This window comes from Dipodomys ordii, unplaced genomic scaffold, assembly GCF_000151885.1.
Source record: "Dipodomys ordii isolate 6190 unplaced genomic scaffold, Dord_2.0 Scaffold141, whole genome shotgun sequence".
Classification (NCBI taxonomy): Eukaryota; Metazoa; Chordata; class Mammalia; order Rodentia; family Heteromyidae; genus Dipodomys; species Dipodomys ordii.
In genome coordinates, this window is record NW_012267357.1 from 2,049,699 (window position 1) to 2,073,005 (window position 23,307).

Genomic DNA, 23,307 nt, shown 5'->3' on the forward strand with positions numbered 1-23,307 from the left:
GTAGAGTGTTTGCCTTGCATGCCTGAGGCCCTGGGTTCGATTCCTCAGCACCACATAAGCAAAAAGAAAAAAGCCAGAAGTGGTGCTGTGGCTCAAGTAGTAGAGCTCTATCCTTGAGCTGAAGAGCTGAGGGACAGCACCCAGGCCCAGAGTTCAGGCCCCTCGACCGGACCCAAAAAAAAAAAAGTTAAGATTTCTGTGATATGGGGGAGAAAAGCTGGACCCAAGCAGAAATTGTCTCAAATGAGTACTTACATTTTCACCAATGCATTAGGCCCTTGACATTTCAGAGGAAAGTGTCCTGAGCCCTTTACAGGTCCCTGGTGTACAGTACTGAAACTTTGTTCCCTAGAGCTCCTTACTGGATCTCAGAAGAGAGTGCTACAGTCATGTCTGAAATAGGTCACTTTTTCTAAGGTATTATTTGTCAGGAAGATGGCATGCTCATCACCGCCTGAGAGTGCTTTGGCTCATAGGTACATGATGAGGTGTCAGCTTACTTTATCTCTGAGTGCCAACTGCCAGACACAGTTGACAGCCACTGTTATTTTGCTCTTTCCTTTAGGCACTGTTCCCTGGCAGTAATTAATGCCCTGGCCAACATTGCAGCCAACATCCAGGAGGAACATCTTGTAGATGAGTTGCTTATGAACCTGCTGGAATTGTTTGTGCAGCTGGGGCTTGAGGGAAAGCGAGCCAGCGAGAGGGCGAGTGAGAAGGGGCCTGCTCTGAAGGTAAGGGGGAGATTGTAGCAGCTTTTCCCATCAGCACTTCTGCCCAGCATCCTAAGCTGAGTTTGTTGAAATATCCCCTTTTTGATGCTGGGGATCAAAACTTAGTACTTAAAATATGTTAAATAATGTGCATTTTCCCTACCTCCCTCCCCCCATGAACTAATAGCTCCCCCAGCCCTCTGTTAGGTGATTTAACTACATCTGGAAAGAGCAAGGAAAAAAGCAGGGGCGGGGGAAGGGAGGAAATAGGTATCTCAGAGATGCTAGCAGGGTTTATAAGAGAAGATTCATTTATAAGAGAAGATTCATCAGATTGAATCTGTATCATGAGAGCCACCTCCCACAGCCTAGGTGACAGCATGACAGAAGTCTAGCATGAATTCTATCCTAGACCGCTCTCTCCCTTCTTATGTATTATGAAACAATGTGGGGGATGTCCTTTATAGACTTTATGAGCCTGTCATTGGAACATATAATAGCATAAAAGAACTGGATTTGACCTCATTTCAGGCTCTCTCAAAAAAGGCAGGTCCTAGCCAGGCACCAGTGGCCCATGCCTGTAATCCTAACTACTAAGGAGGCTGAGATCTGAGGATTGAGGTTCAGACTCAGCATTAGCCTTCAGGGAAAAAACAACAACAACAAAAATCCTCTGGGACAGTGCCTAGGCCCTGAGGCCAAGCCCTAGGGCTGGCATTGAAGGAAAAAAGAGGCAAGTCCAATGGGATAGATAAAATATCACCTCTTGGATACTCAAGTAGATGATTTGGGGGTAGGTGAGACAGAATAGGCCTCTATACCACCCATTACTACCTCTTTGAAGTCAGACTCTCAACCAAATCTATACTTTTATCCCTATCATTCACCCACTACCTGCCAGGCCACTGTTCTAGATCATAGCTCAGCCTACAGTTCTGTGAAGGACCAGACTATAAATATTTTAGGCTTTGCAGGTGTAATATGGTCTCTGTTGCAACAACTCAGCACTGCTGTAGTAGCTAGGAGCAGGGTTAAGAGAACAGGTAATAGCTGAGATTGTACTCATGGTCTTTAATTTCTTGGTTTTTGTTGAGGGTAAACAAGAGAATCTCTGTGTCTATGAACTTTTGTGGGCGAATATAACAGGGTAGTGTGGTGAGGGGCACTTTAAACTGGTCAGGAATGGTTCTCTGCAGAGGATAATGTCTGAATTGAGACCAAAAGGGAGTAGCTAATACACAAAGGGATTTAAGATCTAGGCTAGTGGTCTACAACTTGAGCCACAGCTCCACTTCTACCTTTTTTGGTGCTTAATTGCAGGTAAGAGTCTCATGAGCATTTCTGTCCATGCTGGCTTCAAACTGAGATCCTTAGATCTCAGGCTCCTGAGTAGCAGGAGCCACCAGCATCTGGCTTTATATTCTTCTTTATAGGCTCAAGACTCTCAAAATTTAATGCCTTTTTTTTTTTTTTTTTTTGGTCCGGTCGTGGGGCCTGAACTGTGGGCCTGGGTGCTGTCCCTCAGCTCTTCAGCTCAAGGCTAGTGTTCTACCACTGGAGCCACAGCGCCACTTCTGGCTTTTTTCTTATGTGGTGCTGAGAAATCAGACCCAGGGCCTCAGGCATGCAAGGCAAGCGCTCTACCACTGAGCCACCTTCCCAGCCCCTTAATGCCTATTATAAGCTAGGGCCACTGTAAGGATTTCCTTTTCTGTCATTGGATACAAAGCCCTGAATTCTTTTTTTTTTTTTTTGGTCAGTCATGGGCCTTGAACTCTGGGCCTGAGCGCTGTCCTTCAGCTCAAGGCCAGTCCTCTACCTCTTGAGCTATAGCACCACTACCCATTTTCTGTTGGTTTATTGAAAATAAGAGTTTCATGGACTTTCCTGCCCAGGTTGGTTTTGAACTGTGATCCTCAGATCTCAGCCTCCTGAGTCGGTAGGATTATAGGCATGAGCCACTGGCGCCCTGCCAAAGCTCTGAATTTTAGTATTTTCAGGGTAGTTCCTGCTGCATATATAAGTATTTATTGAGCAGCTGCCATGCTTTTCCCACTGCAATAGGACTTCCTGGAATAAGAGGATCCCAGAAGAACAGTGGTGGTAGGATGCTGTGAGGACAAGCTACTGTAATTAGTGACTTAACTAGGACATTGTTTCTTTTCACCATGCATTCCTGAGGCTTTCAGTTTCCCAGAATAGCATAGGCAGAGGTACTGTTCATGCACTCCAGCTCAGGGAAACTGGCTTAAAATTCTATTCTTGCCACACAGCAGCTGTGTTGCCTTGGCAGACTATTTAAACTCTCTGTGTATCTTCTCGCTGGATGATAATACAGGCAAAGAACTCAGAACCATGCCTGGCCATCCTTAGCTACTGCAATTTTTATAAATAGAACATACATTAAATGTGTATGCTTCCAAAAATTTACTCAATGTCTGTTGTAGCTTTCTTACATTTTTTATTTAGCCAACAACTTAACTTTTATATACTTACTTAGTAACTTACAAATTTTTCTGAACTTGGAATGACCTATTTATTGTAAAAACAATACAGAAATTTACAAATAATAGAATACCCATATCTACTCAGATAGTCATTGATGACATTTGACATGTTATTTTTGACTTGTGATGCATGAGTATTACCTAATTAAGATTGGATCAGAGCACAATCCTAATTCTTGCTTGATTTTTAATTTAATATTTGCTGTGGCTACTTTACCAAGGTGACTAAATATATTTCAGATAGTCATCTTTTTAGTGGCTGTATCATGTTCAGTTATACAAAGTACCACTATTTGTGTAATAAGTTATATAATCAGTAATTTATGTTTGATGTTTAATTGCTTCCATTTTTGCTATTAAAATTATGTTAGAGAAGCTGGGCATAGGCTGGGAATGTGGCTCAGTGGTGGAATGCTTGCCTCACATGCATAACGTCCTGGGTTCGATTCCTCAGCACCACATACACAGAAAAAGCCAGAAGTGGCTCTGTGGCTCAAGTGATAGAATGCTAGCCTTGAGCAAAAGCAGCTTAGAGACAACACTCAACCCCTCAGTTCAAGGCCCAGAACTGGGGGGGGAAAAAGAGAGAGAGAAGCTGGGCATATCTGTAATGCTAGAAGCTCAGGAAGCTGAGATCTGAGGATTGTAGTTCAAAAACAGCGTAGGCAGAAAAGTCCATGGGACTGGTTTTTTTTTTTGTTTTTGTTTTGTCAGTCATGGGGCTTGAACTCTGGGCCTGGGCGCTGTCCCTCAGCTCGTCAGCTTAATGCAAGCGCTCTACCACTTGAGCTACAGCACCACTTCCTGTTTTCTGGTGGTTTATTGGAGATAGGAGTCTCATGGTCTCTCCTGCCCGGGCTGGCTTTGAACCACGATCCTCAGATCTCAGCCTCCTGAGTAGCTAGGATTACAGGCGTGAGCCACCTGATCCTGCTCCATGGGACTTTTATCTCCAGTTAACCAGCAAAAAGCTGGAAATGGAAATATGGCACAAGAACATCTGCTAGAACAAACGTGAGTAAAAAAGCCAAGTGAGAGTGTGAGGCCCTGAGTTCAAACCCCAATACTGGCAAATAATAAAATAATATAATATCATATAACATAGCATAAGTTAGGGGTCAGGTGTTATCTCAGCTATGTAGGACATATAGGTAGAATGATAGATATCTGAGGCTGATCCCTCAGGAAAATGATTCTTTTATCTTTAAGAGTGCCTGCCTAGGCCCTGAATTCAAACCTCAGTACTGCCAAAAAGAAAACAAAATTAAGTTCTCCCAAGCTACTGACATTTTTCTGGTCCACTATCCTGAATCCTGTTGGAAATGACTGCCAAAAGATGTACCACTTAGCCGGGCACTGGTGGCTCACGCCTGTAATCCTAGCTACTCAGGAGGCTGAGATCTGAGGATCACAGTTCAAAGCCAGCCCAGGCAGGAAAGTCCGTGAGACCCTTATCTCCAATATACCACTAGAAAACCAAAGTGGCGCTGTGGCTCAAGCAGTAGAGCGCTCGCCTTGAGCTGAAGAGCGCAAGGACAGTGCCCAAGCCCAGAGTTCAAGCCCCACGACTGCCCAAAAAAAAAAAAAAAAGATGTACCACTTATGTTAACATATTTGGGAAAGGCAAAGGCACAGATAATCCAAGTTGTTATAGTCTCATCTTTAAAAAGGAAAAAAAAATCCCCCTATAATACCCTATAATATCTTTGACAGACTGCCATTTCTCTCCTGTTCCCTGGAGCTAGACTATTTTCCCCTTCTATGCCAGCCTTCATCCACTGGCATCCAGATTTCTTCATTTCTTTAAGGAATCCTAGGTTTATATAACATTGTCCTATCTTTTTTCTTTCTTTCTTTTCTTTTTTTTTTTTTTTTTGCCATTCCTGGGGCTTGACCTTAGGGCCTGGGCACTGTCCCTGAACTTTTTGCTCAAGGGTAGCATTCTACCACTTGAGCCACAGCACCACTTCTAACCTTTTCTGTTTATATGGTACTAGGAATCAAACCCAGGGCAAACCCATGGCTTCATGCATGCTAGGCAAGCAGTCTACCACTAAGCCACATTCCTAGCCTGTCCTATCTTTTTAAAAAATAAAATAAGCATGTTTGTCAATTATATGAATTCTGTTCTTTTCCAGGCTTCTAGCAGTGCAGGGAATTTAGGAGTACTTATTCCTGTGATCGCTGTGGTGAGTATATATGTTAATTGAATTGCTTAAACTCATAATATTGCATTTATGTTTTGAGTCATGCACAACAAATTCCTTAGAGAAATTCTGTTTTGAAACCCCACTGATTTCATAGGATCACCATTTCTACCACCACCAGCAACTCTCTGTGTTAGTTAGCCCTATACACCTCACTATCTTTCTTATGCCCTGCTGACTGACTAGGTTCCCTATTCCCACTGTTCCTACATCCTAAGTCTGAGGCTTCACACCTGCTTGGTAGGCACTCCACCACTTTAAGCCATTCTTCTAGCCCAGCATTTTTTTTTTGGTTGTTCATGTGGGGCTTGAACTCAGGGCCTGGAACTGTCCTGAGCTTTTTCACCTAAGGCTAGCACTCTGCCACTTTGAGCCAGAGCTCTACTTCAGGTGGCTCAGTGGTAGAGTACTTGCCTCACATGAATGAGGCCCTGGGTTCAATTCCTCAGCACCACATAAGCAGAAAAAGCCAGAAGTGGCACTGTGGCTCAAGTGGTAGAGCGCTAGTCTTCAGCTGAAGAGCTGAGGGACTGAGCATAGGCCCAGAGTTCAGGCCCCACGACCAACAACAACACCAAAAATCTCATGGACTTTCCTGCCCAGGCTGGCTTTCAACCACTATCCTCAGATCTCAGCCTCTTAAAGGCATGAGCCACTGATGTCAGCTAGCCCAGTTTTTTGCTGGTTATTTTAGAGATAGATTTTCACAAGCTTTTCTTCCTTTCTTAACTGGCTTCAAACCTTGAGCCTTTGGATCTCAGCCTCCTAAGTAACTAGGATTACAGATATGAGCCACCAATGACTGGCTTTGAGGCTTCTGTGCTCTGTGTCTCACATTCTTTATTGGTGCCTCTGACTAACGCTGGGCTTGACCTTGCTTCCATTCCTTCCTTGGCCCTTTCCTAGGAGCCATGGCCTTGGAGGCATCTTGTTGGCACCCAGAACTATGGAGCTGCAGCTTCTGGATACCACTGGGAACACAGGCACCAGTGCAGCCTTTTGCCACAGCACTACTATGTGGGAGAGCCCATTTTCATCTTGTCTTATTTTATTTCACATCCACTACTTCTCAGATGACCTTTGTAGAAGTTGCTTTTCCCTATTCCTAGTCATTCCCAGCTACAGTCCTGAGCTGAGGGACCAGTGTTCTGGTATTTGTATGTACCTCTTACTGTCTTCCATCTAGTCTTTCCTTGAACTAGCCTTTGTAAGTCGTCCTGATTTCACCCCATCACTAGTAGTTCAAGTCTTGAGAACTGATATAGTACACTAACTAGGCCCACTTTGCTGCAGAGCTATGGGGATAGCTTATAGGTCAGGAGGTTGGGCACGGAGGTAAGGGTGGGCACAGAGACATAGCTCTCATCGTGTGTGTGTGTGTGTTTGTGTGTGTGTGTGTGTACTGGTCCTGGGGCTTGAACTCAGAGTCTGGGTGCTGTTCATGAGCTCTCTTTGCTCAAGATTAGCACTTTGCCACTTGAACCACAGCTCCACTTCCAAATTTTTGATAGTTGATTGGAGATGAGGGTGTTGTGGACTTTCTTGGTTGGGCTGTCTTTGAATAGTGATCCTCAGATTTCAGCCTCCTGAGGAGCTAGGATTACAGGTGTGAGCCACCAGTGCCTGGCTTCTCTTCTTCCTTCTTCCTTCTTTCTTCTTTTTCCTGTCTTCTTTCTTCTTTTTTTCTGAGACAGGATCTTGCATCATCTGCTGGTCTGAAATCCAAAACCCTCCTGCCTTTGGCTTCTTATTGCTAGCATTTCAGTTCTGCACTACCATGCCCAGCTAATCTCTCCCCATCTTAATGAAGCAGTTTGTATGTTCACACCAATCAGAGTATATCATCATTCCAACCTCTAGAACTTCTAGGCTGGTTTACAGTTATTAATCTTCAGTAGCACCAGGTACCAGTGGCTTACTTCTTTTATCCTAAATATTCAGGAGGCTGAGATCTGAGGATCACTTTTTGATGCCCACCCAGGCAGGAAAGGCTGTGAACTCTTCTCTACAATTAAACACCAAAAAGCTATAAACAGAGCTGTAGCTCAAGTGGTAGCGTGCTGGCTTTGAGGGGAAAAAAAAAAAAAAGCATAGATACAGGTCTTAAGTTCAAGCCCTAATACTGGTACACACACTCACACACACACACACACACACACCACCTTTATTAGTAAAATGTCATGCATATATTTTGTGTAATTTCAAAGTCACCTTTTATCTGCCTGTTCACATTCCTTTTCTCTCTTGTCGCTCTCATCAGTATATGGCTGATTCTAGAGAGGGGTGAGTCTGTAGCAGGACAGCTCATCATGCTGAAGTACTTCAGGAGATAAAGGGCTGGGCCTACAGTGCAGTGAACTGTAGCTGCTTGACTCATGGATTTCCATGGTATCTTAGGAACCTTACCACCTTCCAAGCCTGCCATCAGCTGTTTTCCTTTGAGATTTTCAGGATTGCATGTTTCGTTGATGCCTCCATTGGTTAATTGTTGTTTTACTCATACTCTATTATTTAATATTTAGAACAATTTTTTTCTGCTTTATAATTAATATTGGCCAGTGTGCAATTGTCTTTTATAAGTAACATTGTATGCAGGTCTTCTGTGTGGCCTGGAAGGAAAAGTGAGGAGCATGAAGCCTGAGGTACTCTGTGGTACTGTTGGAGTAGATATGGAGATAAACAGACTCTTATGGAACAGATTTTAAGCAGACAGGGAAGATGCTTGAGGTGATACTGAATCAGTGAGTTCTTACATCTTTGAATGTCAGAATTTAATGGCCCATCTTCCGGTGAACTTTCCAAGTGTGTTTAATAGTGGTTATTTAGCGTTTTAATAAATTTGTATAAAAAACTTATCATGGATACTTTGTGCTTTTAGGGAGCATTCATAAGTGAAATTGGCTGGAAATAGCAAATTTTACAGTCACCAGGGCAGTGTTGAGTTCTGGGTTGGTTGTGCATGTGGGATAATCGGAGTGCCTGTCTCACCACACAGGGTCAGTATAGGCATCAATGGTAGCTCAGAGCATGCTTCCTCAGGTACCTCTAACCTTTTTCATGAATAGAATAAGCATTATTTTAACAAAAGTTAATGGTTATATTATGTGGGAGGAAACAAATATTTGATTTTATTGCTCAACAAAGAACACAGGGATCATGGATTCTCCCATTTGCTTTGTGGTTACCCCTTGGACCTTTTGTGAAAAACTGATTTCCAGAAGTGGTGTGGGCCTTCTCATTTTGTAATTGCTTGTTTTTGTTTTAATGTTTTATACTTTTCCTTTTTTAAGAGAAAAATATACTCTGTTCAGTCATTAATGGCATAGTTGTTAGTTTGCTGAGTAAAAGGGCCAGGAGATTTCGGGCAAGAAGCCTAGATTAAGGCCCTCACGTAGTTGTTTCCCTGTGAGTGACCTTGGGAACCTGGAAAGTCACTGGGCAGTCAGGTTGTGTGATCTCTGAGACTCCGTCCTGCTTAGATTTGATGATCTTTGTCTTGTAACTTTGTGACCATATTTCTTCAGCAAAATTTTTTTCTTCCTCCCTCTTATTATCTTCACATAGTTATACGAAGGGATTTTGGTTTAACATGTCCATTTATATATACAGTACACCTTGGTCAGTGTCATCCCTTCCATCCCTCTCCCCCCATACTCTCCAGAAATACTAAATTGCACTGTTATGTAGCTCTCTATCAAATATTTTGAAAATGCTTAAAAGACCTATCTGTTTTAAAGTAGCAGTATGATAGTAAGATGTGCCCTGTGCTCAAAAACGTTCCTGTACTCCACTGAGAACAGGGTTATAACTGTGTCACTGGTAGCTGTTGTGGCCTTGAACAGGTTACTTATTCTCTCAGGGGCAGTAGATGAGATTTATGGGTTAACATTTTCTAGATTATGGGCTCTTGTAAACTTTGCATTCTTTTCCATAGAAATGCAGCTGTGCTCAAAGTTTTTGCTTGTAACCTCAGGCAGTTAAATGGGACAAACCCATCCTGGACGCCCTACATAGGAATCCCTAGAGAGAAACTCTTTTTGTGTATGTGTGCTGGTGGTGGGGCTTCAACTCTGGGCCTGGCCACTGTACCTTAGCTTTTTCACTCATGACTGGTGTTCTACCATTTGAGCTGTACCTCTACTTTTGGCTTTGGGGTAGCAAATTGGGATAAGAGCCTCGCAGACTTTTCTGCCTGGGTTGGCTTCACACAGCAATTCCTGATATAAACTCCTTTTGCCTTCACAATAACCCTGCAAGGTAGGTGCTACTCTTAATCTCATTTTATAGATGAGAGGATGCTGAGGCACAGCACTGGATCAAAGGCTCCCAGCTACTATATGTTAGAGCCAGGAACCCAGGCAACCTGGTGCAGAGCCTGTGAGCTGAATTAATATGCTACTGCCTTAAGACCTGGCCAATTTCTGTCAGAGGGAATTAGAAGGATTCCAAATACATGGAAGTAAACAAAAAGAGATTGGAGAGGTCTGCTCTGTGTAGTCATAAAGGGATCTAGACTTACTGGCTATAGAGGAAGTAGTAGGAAGGGATAATTAAAAGTGAGATGATCACTTTTTGTGAAAGTGGGCAGAGGGCTAAAGACAGAATTTATTGCTTGGTTGGTTAGTTTTTGTTTGGAGATAGGTTCTCACTGTGTTGTCCTGGCTGGCCTCTTAGCCTCAAGAGATCCTTCTACCTCAGCCTCCTGAGAAGCTGAGACTACAGGCACAAGGAAGATGCTTGGGGTGGCACCAGCTTTTAAAGACTTTTTGAGGTAACTATGTTTAGAAAATAGAACAAGAGGAACTAGCAACAAGATGAAAAATAAAAGAGAAGCACCTGAAAAGAACAAAGTAAATTGGGGAAAAATGGAAAGAATGGGGTCATCAGCAACCAAAAGAATAAGCTGTGATGAAGCTGGGTGCTGGTGGCAACTCAGGAGGCTGACACTGAGAATCTTGAAGCCAGCCCAGGCAGGAAAGTCCTTTTATCTCCAAATAACCACCAGAAAAACTGGAAGTGGTGCTGTGGCTCAAAGTGGTAGAGCACTAGCCTTGAGTGCTCAGGGACAGCACCCAAGTCCTGAGTTTAAGCCCCACAGCTGACCAAAAAAAAAAAAAGCTGTGATGGAGAGATTGGGCCTCAACCCTGTTCTGTCCTTTTCAGTAGAATACAGGAAATTATGAAAGAAGTAGGTGAGGATGGTTAGAAAGAAAAGCAGCGGGGCTAGGAAGGTGGCTCAGTAGTAGAGCGCTTGCCTTGCATGCATGAGGCCCTGGGTTCGATTCCTCAGCATCACATAAGCAAAAAGAAAAAAGCTGGAAGTGGCGCTGTGGCTCAAGTGGTAGAGCGCTAACCTTGAGCTGAAGAGCTGAGGGACAGTGCCCAGGCCCAGAGTTCAGGTCCCATGACCGTACCCCCCCCCCAAAAAAAAAGAAAAAAGAAAAGCAGGCTCTGGGGTCCTCTGTCTGGATTTATATCAAGGCTTGGGCAAATCACTTCCCTTTCATGGGCATCGTTATAGGTGATAAGTGTGGACCACCTAGGTTTGGTATACACACACATTCAGTGCATACACACACACACACACACACACACACACACACATATGCACGCATGCACGCATGCATATAAGTGCTCAGCACTCTTTCTGCTGCTCTCATTACTGGTATTGGCCTTCTGAGATCAAAAGTTTTTTTGTGACGTAACTCCTTGCATGATCCTGGAGTCAGGTGAACTTTCTCTTGAGTCCCCACCACATACTGCAGCTGTGTCTTGGGCAAGTTTCAGAGCCCTTCTAGCCCTGGTCTTCCTGACTTGCAAAGTGGAAAAATAAAGTTTCTCCCAAGCTGTGGAAGTTAGAAAGCCTTCATGCACAAAGCTCATGACTCCCCTCATTAAAAATGCAACTTGAATTTTGCACTCTGAGCAGCCCTTTTGGATTTTAAATGTCTTACCCAGGAAGTGAAGGACCTGGAAATACAGTCCTTGGATATTGCCTGCTCTGCAAATAGACCTACAGCACAGCACCACATCCAGGGGATGAAAGGTGAAGCATATGCCCCTACCTAAAGAATGTGTGGGCATCAGGACTTGTGCAACACTTTAGAACACTGCATCTCAGGAATTCTGAGCAGACCTTGCACAGGCTTCGGCCACATACTTTGTTCTCATCCTAAGAAGGTGCCCTGCTGTAGGGTGTTAGTCATTGTATAGACCTTTGTTTCTTGTTCCTAAGGATACTGGCCTTTTGTTATTTGAGCTTCAAAAAGAAAATAGAGACCAGGTCCTGGTAGCTCATGTCTTTAATCCTAGCTACTCAGGAAGCTGAGATCTGAGGATCACGGTTCAAAGCCAGCCTGGGCAGGAAAATCCATGAGACTCATCTCCAATTAACCACCAGAAAATCAGAAGTGGTGCTGTGGCTCAAGTGGTAGAGCACTTGCCTTGAGCTGAAGAGCTGAGGGACAGCACCCAGGCCCAGAGTTCAAGCCCCTGATTGACAAAAAAGAAAAAAGAAAAGAAAAAGGAAAAAGAAAATCCATGAGACTCTTATCTCCAGTTAACCACCAAAAAATTGGAATTGGAGCTGCAAAGTAGTAGAGTACTAGCCTTGAGCAAAAAGAGCTAAAGGACAGTGCCCAGGCCGAATTCAAGCCCCATAACCAACAACAAAAATAGAATTGCAACAGGTATACAGCAAATATGACTATGTTTATTTATCTTAGAATGGAAGAAGTAGTGATATATATATGCTGCCCTCTGGATAGCAGCGAGGAAATGGGGAGCAGGACATTTACATGGATGTGTAAGGTCAGACCTTGAGAGAATTAAGCCCCAATGCCCAGGGCCCTGGACTTAGTTGGACACCCTTTTGGGAGAGGCAAGAAATTAGTCATGTGAGTCATTTCTTGCTCTGTGTTCAAATGAGGGACCTGTATGAGAAAGGCTTTGAGAATAGAGACAGATGTGCAAGGATAGGGCCTTTCCAATGCCCAGGAAGGAGGTGTCCACGTATACTTTATCAGCTTGCTGTGAGGAGTTGGTGAGAAGGTGAAGCAATCTGTCTGTTGTTCAGACCATCTAGAGAACATCTGACCCATGGATTAGTTATACTAATTCCACTGGACTTACACCATTGTTTACTGTGCAGAATTGTCTCCAACCAAGCTTCTCAGTCCTTGGCAAATTCCTTACATGAATTCAGATTGGCAGCCTAAACCTCAAAAGTCATGATGCCAAAAAAAATCTCTGTCCTCATTGTTAGAAGAGAAACAAAACCAGAGAGTACCCCCGAAACACATTAGGTGCCCAGACTGCTGCCACTAAGACCTAGTAGGGTTGGCCACTCTTCCCATGAAGAGCAGGCAGCTGGTGCGGTGTTCATACACCAGGAACAGAAAGGGGCGGTCAACAGTGAAACGGACTTGAGTGGACAGTGGCATGAAACCCACTGTGGTCACAGCAGCAGCTTGAGTGCCCTCTTCATTCACTGTGATGGTACTTTCGTGTTTGAACTGGAAATTGGAAAGGAAAAAGTGTCAGATTCTATAGCATTCTCTGAATGTTTTCTCATTTAGAGAAAAGATCCAAAATCCACATAGAAGTGAAAAATCACAGCTTGTCAAAATTACCCTTGAAAAATATCTCTTATCACCTTGTTAGAATCTATGTCCTATCATAAGTATTTACCTCCAAACTCTAGAATCACATTCACTCTGGGCTGTGCTCAGTCTGAAAGGTCTTCAGAGTCTAGATAGCTCCTTCATTTGAATCTCCTCCTCAAAACTCTGGGGTACATGCCCATTAAGGGTTCAGGCCTGGATCTGTCATTACATTTGACCTAGTGTTTACTCTTTTGCTCATTGCCTGTTGTTGGCTTGTTAAATAACTCAGTGTAGTGCAGCTTCTCTATGTGTTGAATGGGTCTTTCATTGTTCTGATGGGCATAACAGTCATACACACTGTAGCACATTTTCCCTTGGTTGAATGACAGCAGGAGTGGGGGCATACTCCAAGGCTGCTTCCTGTGACCATCCTGTCCATGAAACATCTGGCAAACACACTACCTCCCCTAGCTGATAACTGCAGAACTGAACTGTATGTCACAGGCCGACCTGGGAAGTAAGACTGGGTGGTAATGGGCTTGGAAAGATGGGAAAGTTGAAGCTGTGCTGAGGCAGAGCCTAAGTGCAAAAAGGGAGCAGTTACCAAGTCAATGGTGATCCTTTGGTCCGAGATTCCTGACATGTTGCCATTTTTGTCAAACAGCTCAGTAATCCCCATAGACTTCAGGGCCTCCACGAGATTATAGTTCTTTTCCAGCTTGAATTTAGGTAGAAGTACTTCTCGAGTTCTAGTTAGAAAACAAGATTGGGGCCCAGTTTTACTAAACTATGAGTTACAAAATAATCATGCTTTTCTTTTCCTGTTAAATATGTACAGCCTAGTATGTGTTGCATTTACCACAGATTTGGCATAGCACTTCTTAATTTTGTTACCATTATTGTTGTAAATAATACAAGACATTGCATTAAGTATCATAGAAGAGATGACTTAAAGTATATGGGAGGGTGTCTGTAGATTATTATGCAAATATATCAGTTTATTCAAGAAACTTGATTTTCATCTTGATTATCCTCTGAGGATATTGAGTGATAACTACATAAAATTGATGTTTGGCATTCTCTGGCATTTATTTTGTTATCTAAGGAGTTGACCAGTACCTTAAAAAAGAATCCTTCAACAGGAGTTGGTGTCATGTGCCATAATAAGGAGGAGTAAAAAGTAAGAAGTAGAGGATTGAGAGGCTAGCCAAGGTTTCATAATAAGACCTAGTCTCAAAAAAAAGGGGCTCGCCAGGCACCAGTGGCTCACGTCTGTAATCCTAGCTACTCAGGAGGCTGAGATCTAAGGATCGAGGTTCAAAGCCAGCCCGGGCAGGAAAGTTCGTAAAACTCTTATCGCCAATAAACCACCAGAAAACCGGAAGTGGTGTTGTAGCTCAAGTGGTAGAGTGCTTGCCTTGAGCTGAAGAGCTGAGGGACAGTGCTCAGGCCCAGAATTCAAGCCCCACAACCAAACAACAACAACAACAAAAAAGGCTGGGGAGGGGAAATATACCTTAGAGCTAGAACTGTTTTCCTAACGTGCATAAGACCCTGGGTTCCATCCCTAGCACTGCAAAAATAATAATAATAATAATAATGGTAATTCATATGCATACCAGACAGTACTAAACATCTTCAGTCCTCACCTCAAATCATTCAGTCTCTAACAAGGTAAAGAAAGACAGAAATGCCTGTGGGGCCAGTTTTAGCATTTTGTGAGGGACAAAAGAATTATAAGATGCAATTGATTACACTTGCCCTTCTTAAGAGTGAAGTTGTGGGGCTGGGAAGGTGGCTCAGTAGTAGAGTGCTTGCCTTGCATGCATGAGGCCCTGGGTTCAATTCCTCAGCACCACATAAGCAAAGAGAAAAAAGCCAGAAGTGGTGCTGTGGCTCAAGTGGTAGAGGGCTAGCCTTGAGCTGAAGAGCTGAGGGACAGCGCCCAGGCCCAGAGTTCAGGTTCCATAACCGGACCCCCCCCCAAAAAAAAAATTACAAAAAAAAAAGTGAAGTTGTAAAAAAAATAAAAGTAAGCCCCGTGCGTGTGGCTCAGGCCTGTCATTGTAGCTACATAGGAGGCTTAGATCTGAGGATTGTGGTTTGAAGCCAGCAGGACAGGAAAGTCTGTAAGATTCTTATCTCCAGTTAATGGGAATAAAAAAACAAACAAATAGAAGTGGTGCCATGGCTCAGTGGCTCAAGCAGTAGAGCACTTGTCTTGAACTGAAGAGCTCAGGGACAGTGCCCAGACCAAGTCCCATGACAGACAAAAAAAAAAAAATTAAAAAAAATAAATAAGAGTAAAGATGATGGGGCTGGGAAGGTGACTCAGCGGTAGAGTGCTTGCCTCACATGCATGAAGTCCTGGGTTCGATTCCTCAACACCACATAAACAGAAAAGGCCGGAAGTGGCACTATGGCTCAAGTGGTAGAGCAAGCCTTGAACTGAAGAGCTCAGGGACAGCACCCAGGCCCAGCGTTCAAGCCCCTCAACTGACAATAAATAAATAAATGCAAAGATGATACAAGGAGCTGCTGTAGCTCAGTGGTAGAGCACTTGCCTAGCATGCACAAGGTTTTGGATTCCATTTCCATCACCACCACTCTCCCCACCCCCCAAAAAAGGCACATTAATATCTGAATTACTAGAAAGGGGCATGTTGAGAGATGGAGGGGATCGATGTGTAAGCAGAAGTTTGGAGATAATTTTTTTTGTACATAGAGGTAATACTTTGATATTATTCAGCACTCTCTTTTGTGGAGGGAAGATGAGGCCTTGGGAACATGAGGCCTTGGGTCTGGTTAGAGTGTGGGGAAGAGGCTGGGTAGGAAAGAGAGAAGGTGCTAAACAGACCAGACTAGGAAGCAGGGAATCTGTGGACTGGGCTGAGAAACTGGGCTGGCTCTGAGAAGAGGGGAATGGAAATGATAAAGGGAATGCTGGTCTGATGGTCAGTGCACCAGTGGACAAGGAATGGAACCAGCAGGCTGATTTGGCCTTGCTGGGGTCAGGATGGAGGTCACAGGCCAAGGATGTTAGGAAAGAAGTGAGTACACAGAGGGATCTTTAAAAAAAAAAAATAGGCTTTATAACTAGTGGGATATTTGGGGAAATTACATTCCTGTAAAAGAATTGTTTTGGGGCTGGGAAGGTGGCTCAGTGGTAGAGCGCTTGCCTTGCATGCGTGAGGCCCTGGATTCAATTCCTCAGCATCACATAAGCAAAAAGAAAAAAAGCCGGAAGTGGCACTGTGGCTTAAGTGGTAGAGCTCTAGCCTTGAGCTGAAGAGCTGAGGGACAGCGCCCAGGCCCAGAGTTCAGTCTCACGACCGGACCCAAAAGAAAAAAAATTGTTGTGGTTCTGTTTTACTTTACTTTTGTTGTTGTTTTGGGAAGGTTTTTTTTGTAATGGGGTTAGGGGTGGTAAAAACAGTATAAATAATAGCCCAGATTGGCCTTGAATTCATGCTTTTACCTCCCAAGCACTGGGATTGCACATGTGTGCAACCATGCCCACACTGCTTCTTGAGTTTTGTGCATTTGTTTTTATTCTTGTCCTATAACAGCCCAAACTAGGTTCATTTTCTCATTATGACCATAAACAGTTTCCAGTGAAACAGACATGTGACCAAGCTCTCCATTCTTTCTGCTATGATCCGATAATAACCTCAGAAAATATTTAAAATCAACAGGTTCAGCTCTAGAGAATACTCAATACTCAGACTAGACAAAAAGTATAAATAACAAGTCCTCAGAGAGTTAAGAAAGCCTCACAATTTTCTAGGTGCCGAAGGAGACTGCTAATCTTTGTTGGATGCCTCTTACATTCCAGACATTTACCTTGATCATGGTAAATAATGGTATGAACTCCACTTTAGGCTTGATAGAGCTGGGTGAGTAGTTTTGCACACCTCTTTCTCTATTTTGTTTTGTTTTTAAAGAATACTGATGCCAAGCACTAGTGGCTCACACCTGTAATCTGAACTACTCAGGAGGCTGAGATCCGAGGATTGTAGTTCAGAGACAGCTGGGGCAGGAAAATCTATGAGACTCTTATCTCCAATTAAGTACCAGAAATTCTGGAAATGGAGGTATGGTTCAAGTGTAAAATGCTAGCTTTGAACAAAAAAAGCTCTGGAACAGTGCCCAGGCCTTGAATTCAAGCCACAGGACCAGCATGGAAAAAAAATGAAAGAAAGACAAGAAAGAAAGAAAAAAGAGAAAGGAAGGAAGGAAGGAAAAGAAAAAGACTATCATTTTAGTGCTCTTAGGAGCTCAAAAGAATAAACACCCTTAAAGTACCTGTTTGTCATGCTTTTCTGCCATCTTTCCACCACCTGTGGTGTCAGCTGGGCTTCAAGAGTCTTCATCCCTGACAGCTTGTGTGGGACCACGATTAGCATGCTGATGCCCCCCACATATTCCAGCTGGAGAACATCACAGTCAAGCTCCTGGTCATTTGCCGCAAGGAAGTTTCCCTTGGTCTGCATCATGGAGACTTTGACCACCTCTCTCTCATTCAGACGGAAGTTGTGATTATGTGTCATTTCCACTGGGAATTTATTCACCCAGGTTCCTGTAAACTCAAAAGGAGCAGGGCAGCTACTACAATTTCATTTGGGCCTGGAAGTGGGGCTATGACTGAAAGTAGTTAGGTGCTAGCCTTGAGCAGAAAAGCTCAGGGACTGCATCCAGGCCCTGAGTTCAAGCCTCATATCCGACCAAAAAAAAAAAAAGAACCTCAAAAAGAACTTCATTTTACCCCTGTGCTTGTATCTCAATTCCTTAGGGGGTCTGTAGGGCCCATCTTTGATTTCTAGAATGGGTTGGACTGAGAAATTTCATTTCTAACAAAGTTAACAACAGGGATTAAGTAGACTAGAATGACTTCTGGGTTAGTTTCCAGGGCCTCTTCTCTGTAAAGTTGGTAGCTTAGAGTTTCTTTCTGCCCTGTGTTATTAGGATATGCAAGTTATGTAGTGCTGCTTCAATATTCTCTCTGTAAATTTGGGTTCAGAGCTGTGCATCAAGGAATAAATCCATGTCCGTTTTAGCTCTAACTAATAATGATTAGTGACTAGGTGACAACTGGTGATGTGCCAGCCATTTATCTGGTCATTTTCCCTGTATTACCTCACTTTGTGCTTCCAGCAGCTATTTTTATCCCTTTCTCTTTTGGGGTGGGGGAAGGGTGAAAAAGGTACCTGCCTCTGTGTGTGTGTGTGTGTGTGTGTGTACGTACGCGTGTGTGAGCACGCACGCGTGCACACGTGTTACTGGGGCTTCAGTGCAAGAGCCTGAGCACTAACCCACTTGAGTCACAGTTCTACTTCTAGCTTTTTGCTTGTTAATTAGAGATAAGAGTCTCATAGACTTTCCTGCCTAGACTGGCTTTGAACTGCAATCCCCAGTCTTAGCCATCTGGTAGCTAGTATTACAGGTGTGGGCCACTGCACCTTGCATTTACTCCATTTTACAGATGAGATAACTGACACAATGAAGTAATATATTTAAAAGTTTTGAGCTGGTAAGTTGAGCAGCCAGCTGATATAAATAGTAGATATCTATCTGATCCTTAACAAAGAGATACATAATAAAATAAAACTTTAGTCCATAAGAAAAAGGCTTTGAGCCGGGTGCCGGTGGCTCACCCCTATAATCCTAGCTACTTAGGAGGCTGAGATCTGAAGATTACGGTTCAAAGCCAGCCCGGGCAGGAATATCAGTGAGACTCTTATCTCTAATAAGAAAACCAGAAGTGGCACTGTGGCTCAAGCCTTGAGCTGAAGAGCTGAGGGATAACACCCAGGCCCAGAGTTCAAGCCCGACAACTGACAACAAAATGAAAAAAAGAAAAGAAAAAGGCTTTGTTATTTCCACTGCATACTGCAAACTCAATCACATGGTATCTGTGAAGGAGATTTAAGTACCAGACAGCTCCAGTCTGCCTAATTGTAGCTCAGTTGCCTTCTCTGAGCCAGCCTTACCAAGGATTTCTCAATCACAGCACTGTTGAGAATTAGACTAGGTAGCTGTCTATGGTGTGGGCATTGTCCTGTGCAGTGTAGGGTATTTAACAGCATCCCCTCTTGGATACCATTAGTGCTTCCCTCAGGTTTCAGTAGCCACAAATATCTCCAGACACCTGCCCTGGACCCCACTGAGTATCACTACTCTCCTAACTCTGATAAGAAGAAGCCCATCAGAAGCATTAACAAGTAATTCTAATACTTTAAATTAGTAACAGAGATTTGAGAGCTAGAAATGAAGATTATACTTCTACAATCTCCTCACCTACTAGATCCATTCATGAAAGACTGGGTGATCTCTTCCAGTACCCAGCATGACTGGTCTAATGGGACAGGGAAAGGCAGCTTATATGTTTACCACTTTTATACTTTGATGTAAAATAAATTAACTGTCCAGAGATAAATTAAGAGTTAGACCGAGTGGCTCATGCCTGTAATTCTAGTTACTTGGGAGGCCAAGTTCAGAAGTATTATAGTTTCAAGCTATCCCTGAACAAAAACAAGTTAAGAAGACATTCTCAATGAAAGAAGCATAATGTTGGCACATATTTGTCCTCCCAAGTACAGTAAGAAGTGGATCAAGGTCCCAATCAAAAACCTTATCTTGGACTGGGATGTAGCTTAGTGGCAAAGCACTTGCCTAGCAAGTACAACAACCTGGGTTTGCTCTCTAGTACCAAAAAAGGAGAAAAGACTAGTAAAAAAGAAAATAATGCAAAAGGGCTGGAGATTAGGCTCAAACATAGATTGCTACGTGAGCCCTGGGTTCAAATCTCAGTACCACTGAGAGAGAGAGGGAGAGAGAAAGACTAAACAGGCCTAGTCACTTCTCCACCCCCATGGCAACAGAAAGGGCTTCCTCTTTGAAACTCCAGCCAGGGCTAATAAAAAGTCATCAGATAACCTGAAACTGTCAAATGGGTAAAAATCTAGGGCTTCAGTGCTACAAAAATGTCTTCCACTGAATTGTTTATTGCTAGGCATAGGTTTATTGCTTAAAATAAACGTCATTACTAAATCTTACATGCTTTATATTGTGTTAATTTTACTCAAAGGAATTCTTAGGAAAATCTCAAGTTTGAAGCCCACCTGGCTATATAGCAAATCCTTGCCTCAAAGAGAAAAACTTAATTCAGGATTTCTTCAAATCTGTGCCACTTTATTCTTAGGATTTCAGGGGTCCTGTGTATACATGTATGTATATTTGTGTATTGAGTGAGACAATACTTCCTTAAAAAGTGCTCTTCTTGCCTGGCCTAGAACAGTTGCTATTGGCTTTTTTTTTGGGGGGGGGGGTCCGGTCGTGGGGCCTGAACTCTGGGCCTGGGCTATCCCTCAGCTCTTCAGCTCAAGGATAGCGCTCTACCACTTGAGCCACAACGCCACTTCCGTTTTTTTCCTTTTTGCTTATGTGGTGCTGAGGAATCAAACCCAGGGCCTCAGGCATGCAAGGCACCTTCCCAGCCCCTGGCTTATTTTTTTTAACACTCCTCCCACCACCAAACCCCACTTATTAGTACAAAAGTATCCCCAAAAGGAACTATGGTGTTGATATCAGCTGAATCATTCCAGATACATTTCTTCATGGTTCTGTCCATATTCCTGCTTACTGGTAATTGGGAAAGAAAATGAAGAGACTCAAACTCAGGCAGCCAAATGCTAAGAAAGGGGGAACCCTAAAATAAGCACAATGGTCTCACATGTGGTACGATCTAGTGCACAGATAAAGCATAATTAGGGCTCAGTAATGACACCTCATCATGATTTTGTCCCTCTACTAGTGTCAATTAATGTCTTGTTTTCCTGAATAACTTAGAGCTTGAATAGTTCTGTCTATACATGTACCGAAAGAACATGTTGAGCTGGGTGTTGGTGGCTCATGCCTGTAATCCTAGCTACTCACAAGGCTGAGATCTAAGGATCACAGTTCCAAGCCAGCCCAGACAGGGAAGTACATGAGATTCTTATAATCAATTAACCACCAAAAAGCCAGAAATGGCACTGTGGCTCAAGTGGTAAAACACTAGTCTTGAGTAAAAGAGCTCAGGGACAGCGCTTAGGCCCCTGAGTTCAAAGCCTAGGACTGGCAAAAGAAAAAGAGTATCTTGTAAATTGGCTTTGAGACCCATAAAGCTACTTCTTACCTTTGAAGTAAATGCAGTTTAGAATCATCATCTGAGTATTGGGGTCTATATTCTCCAGAGCTTCTTTGATGAAGCCCTTGGTGAGCTTCAGAATATGATGATTTGTTTTTGCTATGAAGGCAGGGTCTGAGAAGTCAGCTGCCTGGGCCTCAGCAAAATAGAACTCTTTCACCTTAGTTTTGAAGTCATCCAGAATGGGAAACTGCCTCTGGATGTAAAGGTCATTGACTGATCTCAGTGTGTATCCAAAGTTCCTCCTGAAGAGGCGATGCGTTAGCTTGCGGAATAGATTGTGAACAGTTGTGATCTCATACTTGCTGCTAGCATTAACAAAATCTTTAAAATGCAAGACCGAGTGCACTTGTTCATGTGTGTCTCCTCTCAGGCCTAAGGAAATCATCCCCATGGCAGTAGAAATGCCAACAGGTGCTATGAAGATGTTATCGAAAGTGTTGACTTGGTCCTTCAGTCCTCGGTAAAGGTTGAAGGCAAATTTCGCATTAAGGATGTTAAGACGCTGAATTCGGCTCTTGCCTTGGAAAAGCTGTAGGATGTTGCTTGCACTCAGTTCTGAGTCTGTTGGGGAAACTGCATCAATGATGTAAATATAGTCATCATCTTCGCTGAACAACTTCTCCAGGTCCAGATAGTCGTCATCTTCCTCCCCCTCCTGAATCCAGTCGTTGGTCACCGTGTTTTCTTTGTGGAAGTCAGCAGGCAAAAGGGGCATACTCATGTTTTTATTACTTAGCTGATCAGCAAGGCCTTTGCTGCGTCCACATACACACATTAGGATGAGAGAAACAAGAAGAGGGTGGAATGGGTACTTCATTTTGGCAGAGCTGAACTGGGAGGGAAAGCAGACAAGGTTAGAGGCGACCTAGTCAGGTCCCCTACCCACCCTCTTGCAGAGTTCAGACTGTAAATAGCTTAGGTTCTGCACGTGAAGAAAATCTGATAAAGGTAGATCCCATCGGATCCTTGGACTCTAAAGGAAAATCCTTTCTTTAAAGGTTTACAAAACTTTGTAGATTCCTGGGCCTCCTAGGAGAAGTTTCTTTTTCATTCATTTACCAAACACTGTCTTCTGTCTTCAGAAAGCACTCACTAGGCTCTAGAGATACAGAGGTCTTCCCCACTAACAGATGAAAGCATCAGTCTTGTGGGGTGTGTGCACAGTAAATCGAACTCTCAAAATAGAGCTTGGAAAACCGAGCATAAGTGGCTCACACCTGTAATCCTAGTTACTCTGGAGGCTGAGATCTGAGGATTTCTGTTCAAAGCTAGCCCAGGCAGGAAACTCCAGGAGACTCGGATCTCCAGTAAACCACTCAGAAAACTGGAAGTGGTGCTGTGGCTCAAGTGGTAGTGAGATCGCCTTGAGCTGAAGAGCTGAGGGACAGCGCCCAGGCCCAGAGTTCAAGGCCTACGACCAACAAAAATAGAGTTTAGAAAGCACTGTGGAAATGGGAAAGAGGATGTGGTTTACCTCATAAGTTGGGAGTGGCCAGAGTGTTGAGGCTCCACTAAGAAGTAGAATTCCTAAGGCTGAAGGGAAATTTCTGGTGGAGGACTTGGTCTTGTCTGTAAGATTCAAACCATCCCACCTGTAGGAAGGAGGTATTGAAGAAAAGTGCATGAGCCAGGCTTTCTATTTATGTATTTGTTTGGCTAGTATTGGGGCTTGACCAGTCCTTAAGGTTAGTGCGCTACCATTTAAGCCACAGCTTCACTTCCAACTTTTTGGCTATTAATTGGAGATAAGCATCTCACAGACTTTACTGCCTGAGCTGGCTATGAACTTTAATCCTTAGATCTCAGCCTCCTGAGTAGCCAGGGTTACAGGAGTAAGCCATCAGCACCTGGCTGGGCTAAGATTTTAAAAACAGATAATCTAAAGATATTTGAAATCCGTGCAGTCATTTAATATTTATTTGTGTAAAATTTGAAACTGGTTTGTAATACCAGGACTACCTTGTGGCCTATTGAGATGAGACTGGTTGGTTGTCTCTCCTGACAACTCTGTAGAAGATTTAAGTAAAGTTAGTTATATTGCTTACTATCAAGAGAAACAAAATATTTTCTATTTTATTGCTTCTA

The 23,307-nt window shown here is 43.3% G+C and overlaps 2 protein-coding genes across 2 annotated transcripts in view; one reads left to right on the forward strand and one right to left on the reverse strand.

The window, feature by feature from the left end:
• Pi4ka (phosphatidylinositol 4-kinase, catalytic, alpha) overlaps positions 1-23,307 on the forward strand; it is a 132,916-nt gene that overhangs the window by 51,863 nt on the left and 57,746 nt on the right. The window contains exons 18-19 of the mRNA XM_013031515.1: positions 566-734; positions 5,359-5,409. Coding sequence (XP_012886969.1) covers positions 566-734; positions 5,359-5,409 — 220 coding nt within the window. The remainder of the gene's footprint in view (positions 1-565; positions 735-5,358; positions 5,410-23,307) is intronic.
• Positions 12,665-22,039, reverse strand: Serpind1 (serpin peptidase inhibitor, clade D (heparin cofactor), member 1). The gene is made up of 4 exons (XM_013031573.1): positions 21,208-22,039; positions 17,337-17,610; positions 13,636-13,780; positions 12,665-12,941 (listed from the first exon to the last, which is right to left on the reverse strand). Exons 1-4 carry the CDS (start codon positions 22,037-22,039, stop codon positions 12,750-12,752), a joined length of 1,443 nt encoding a protein of 480 aa, XP_012887027.1. The 3' UTR covers positions 12,665-12,749.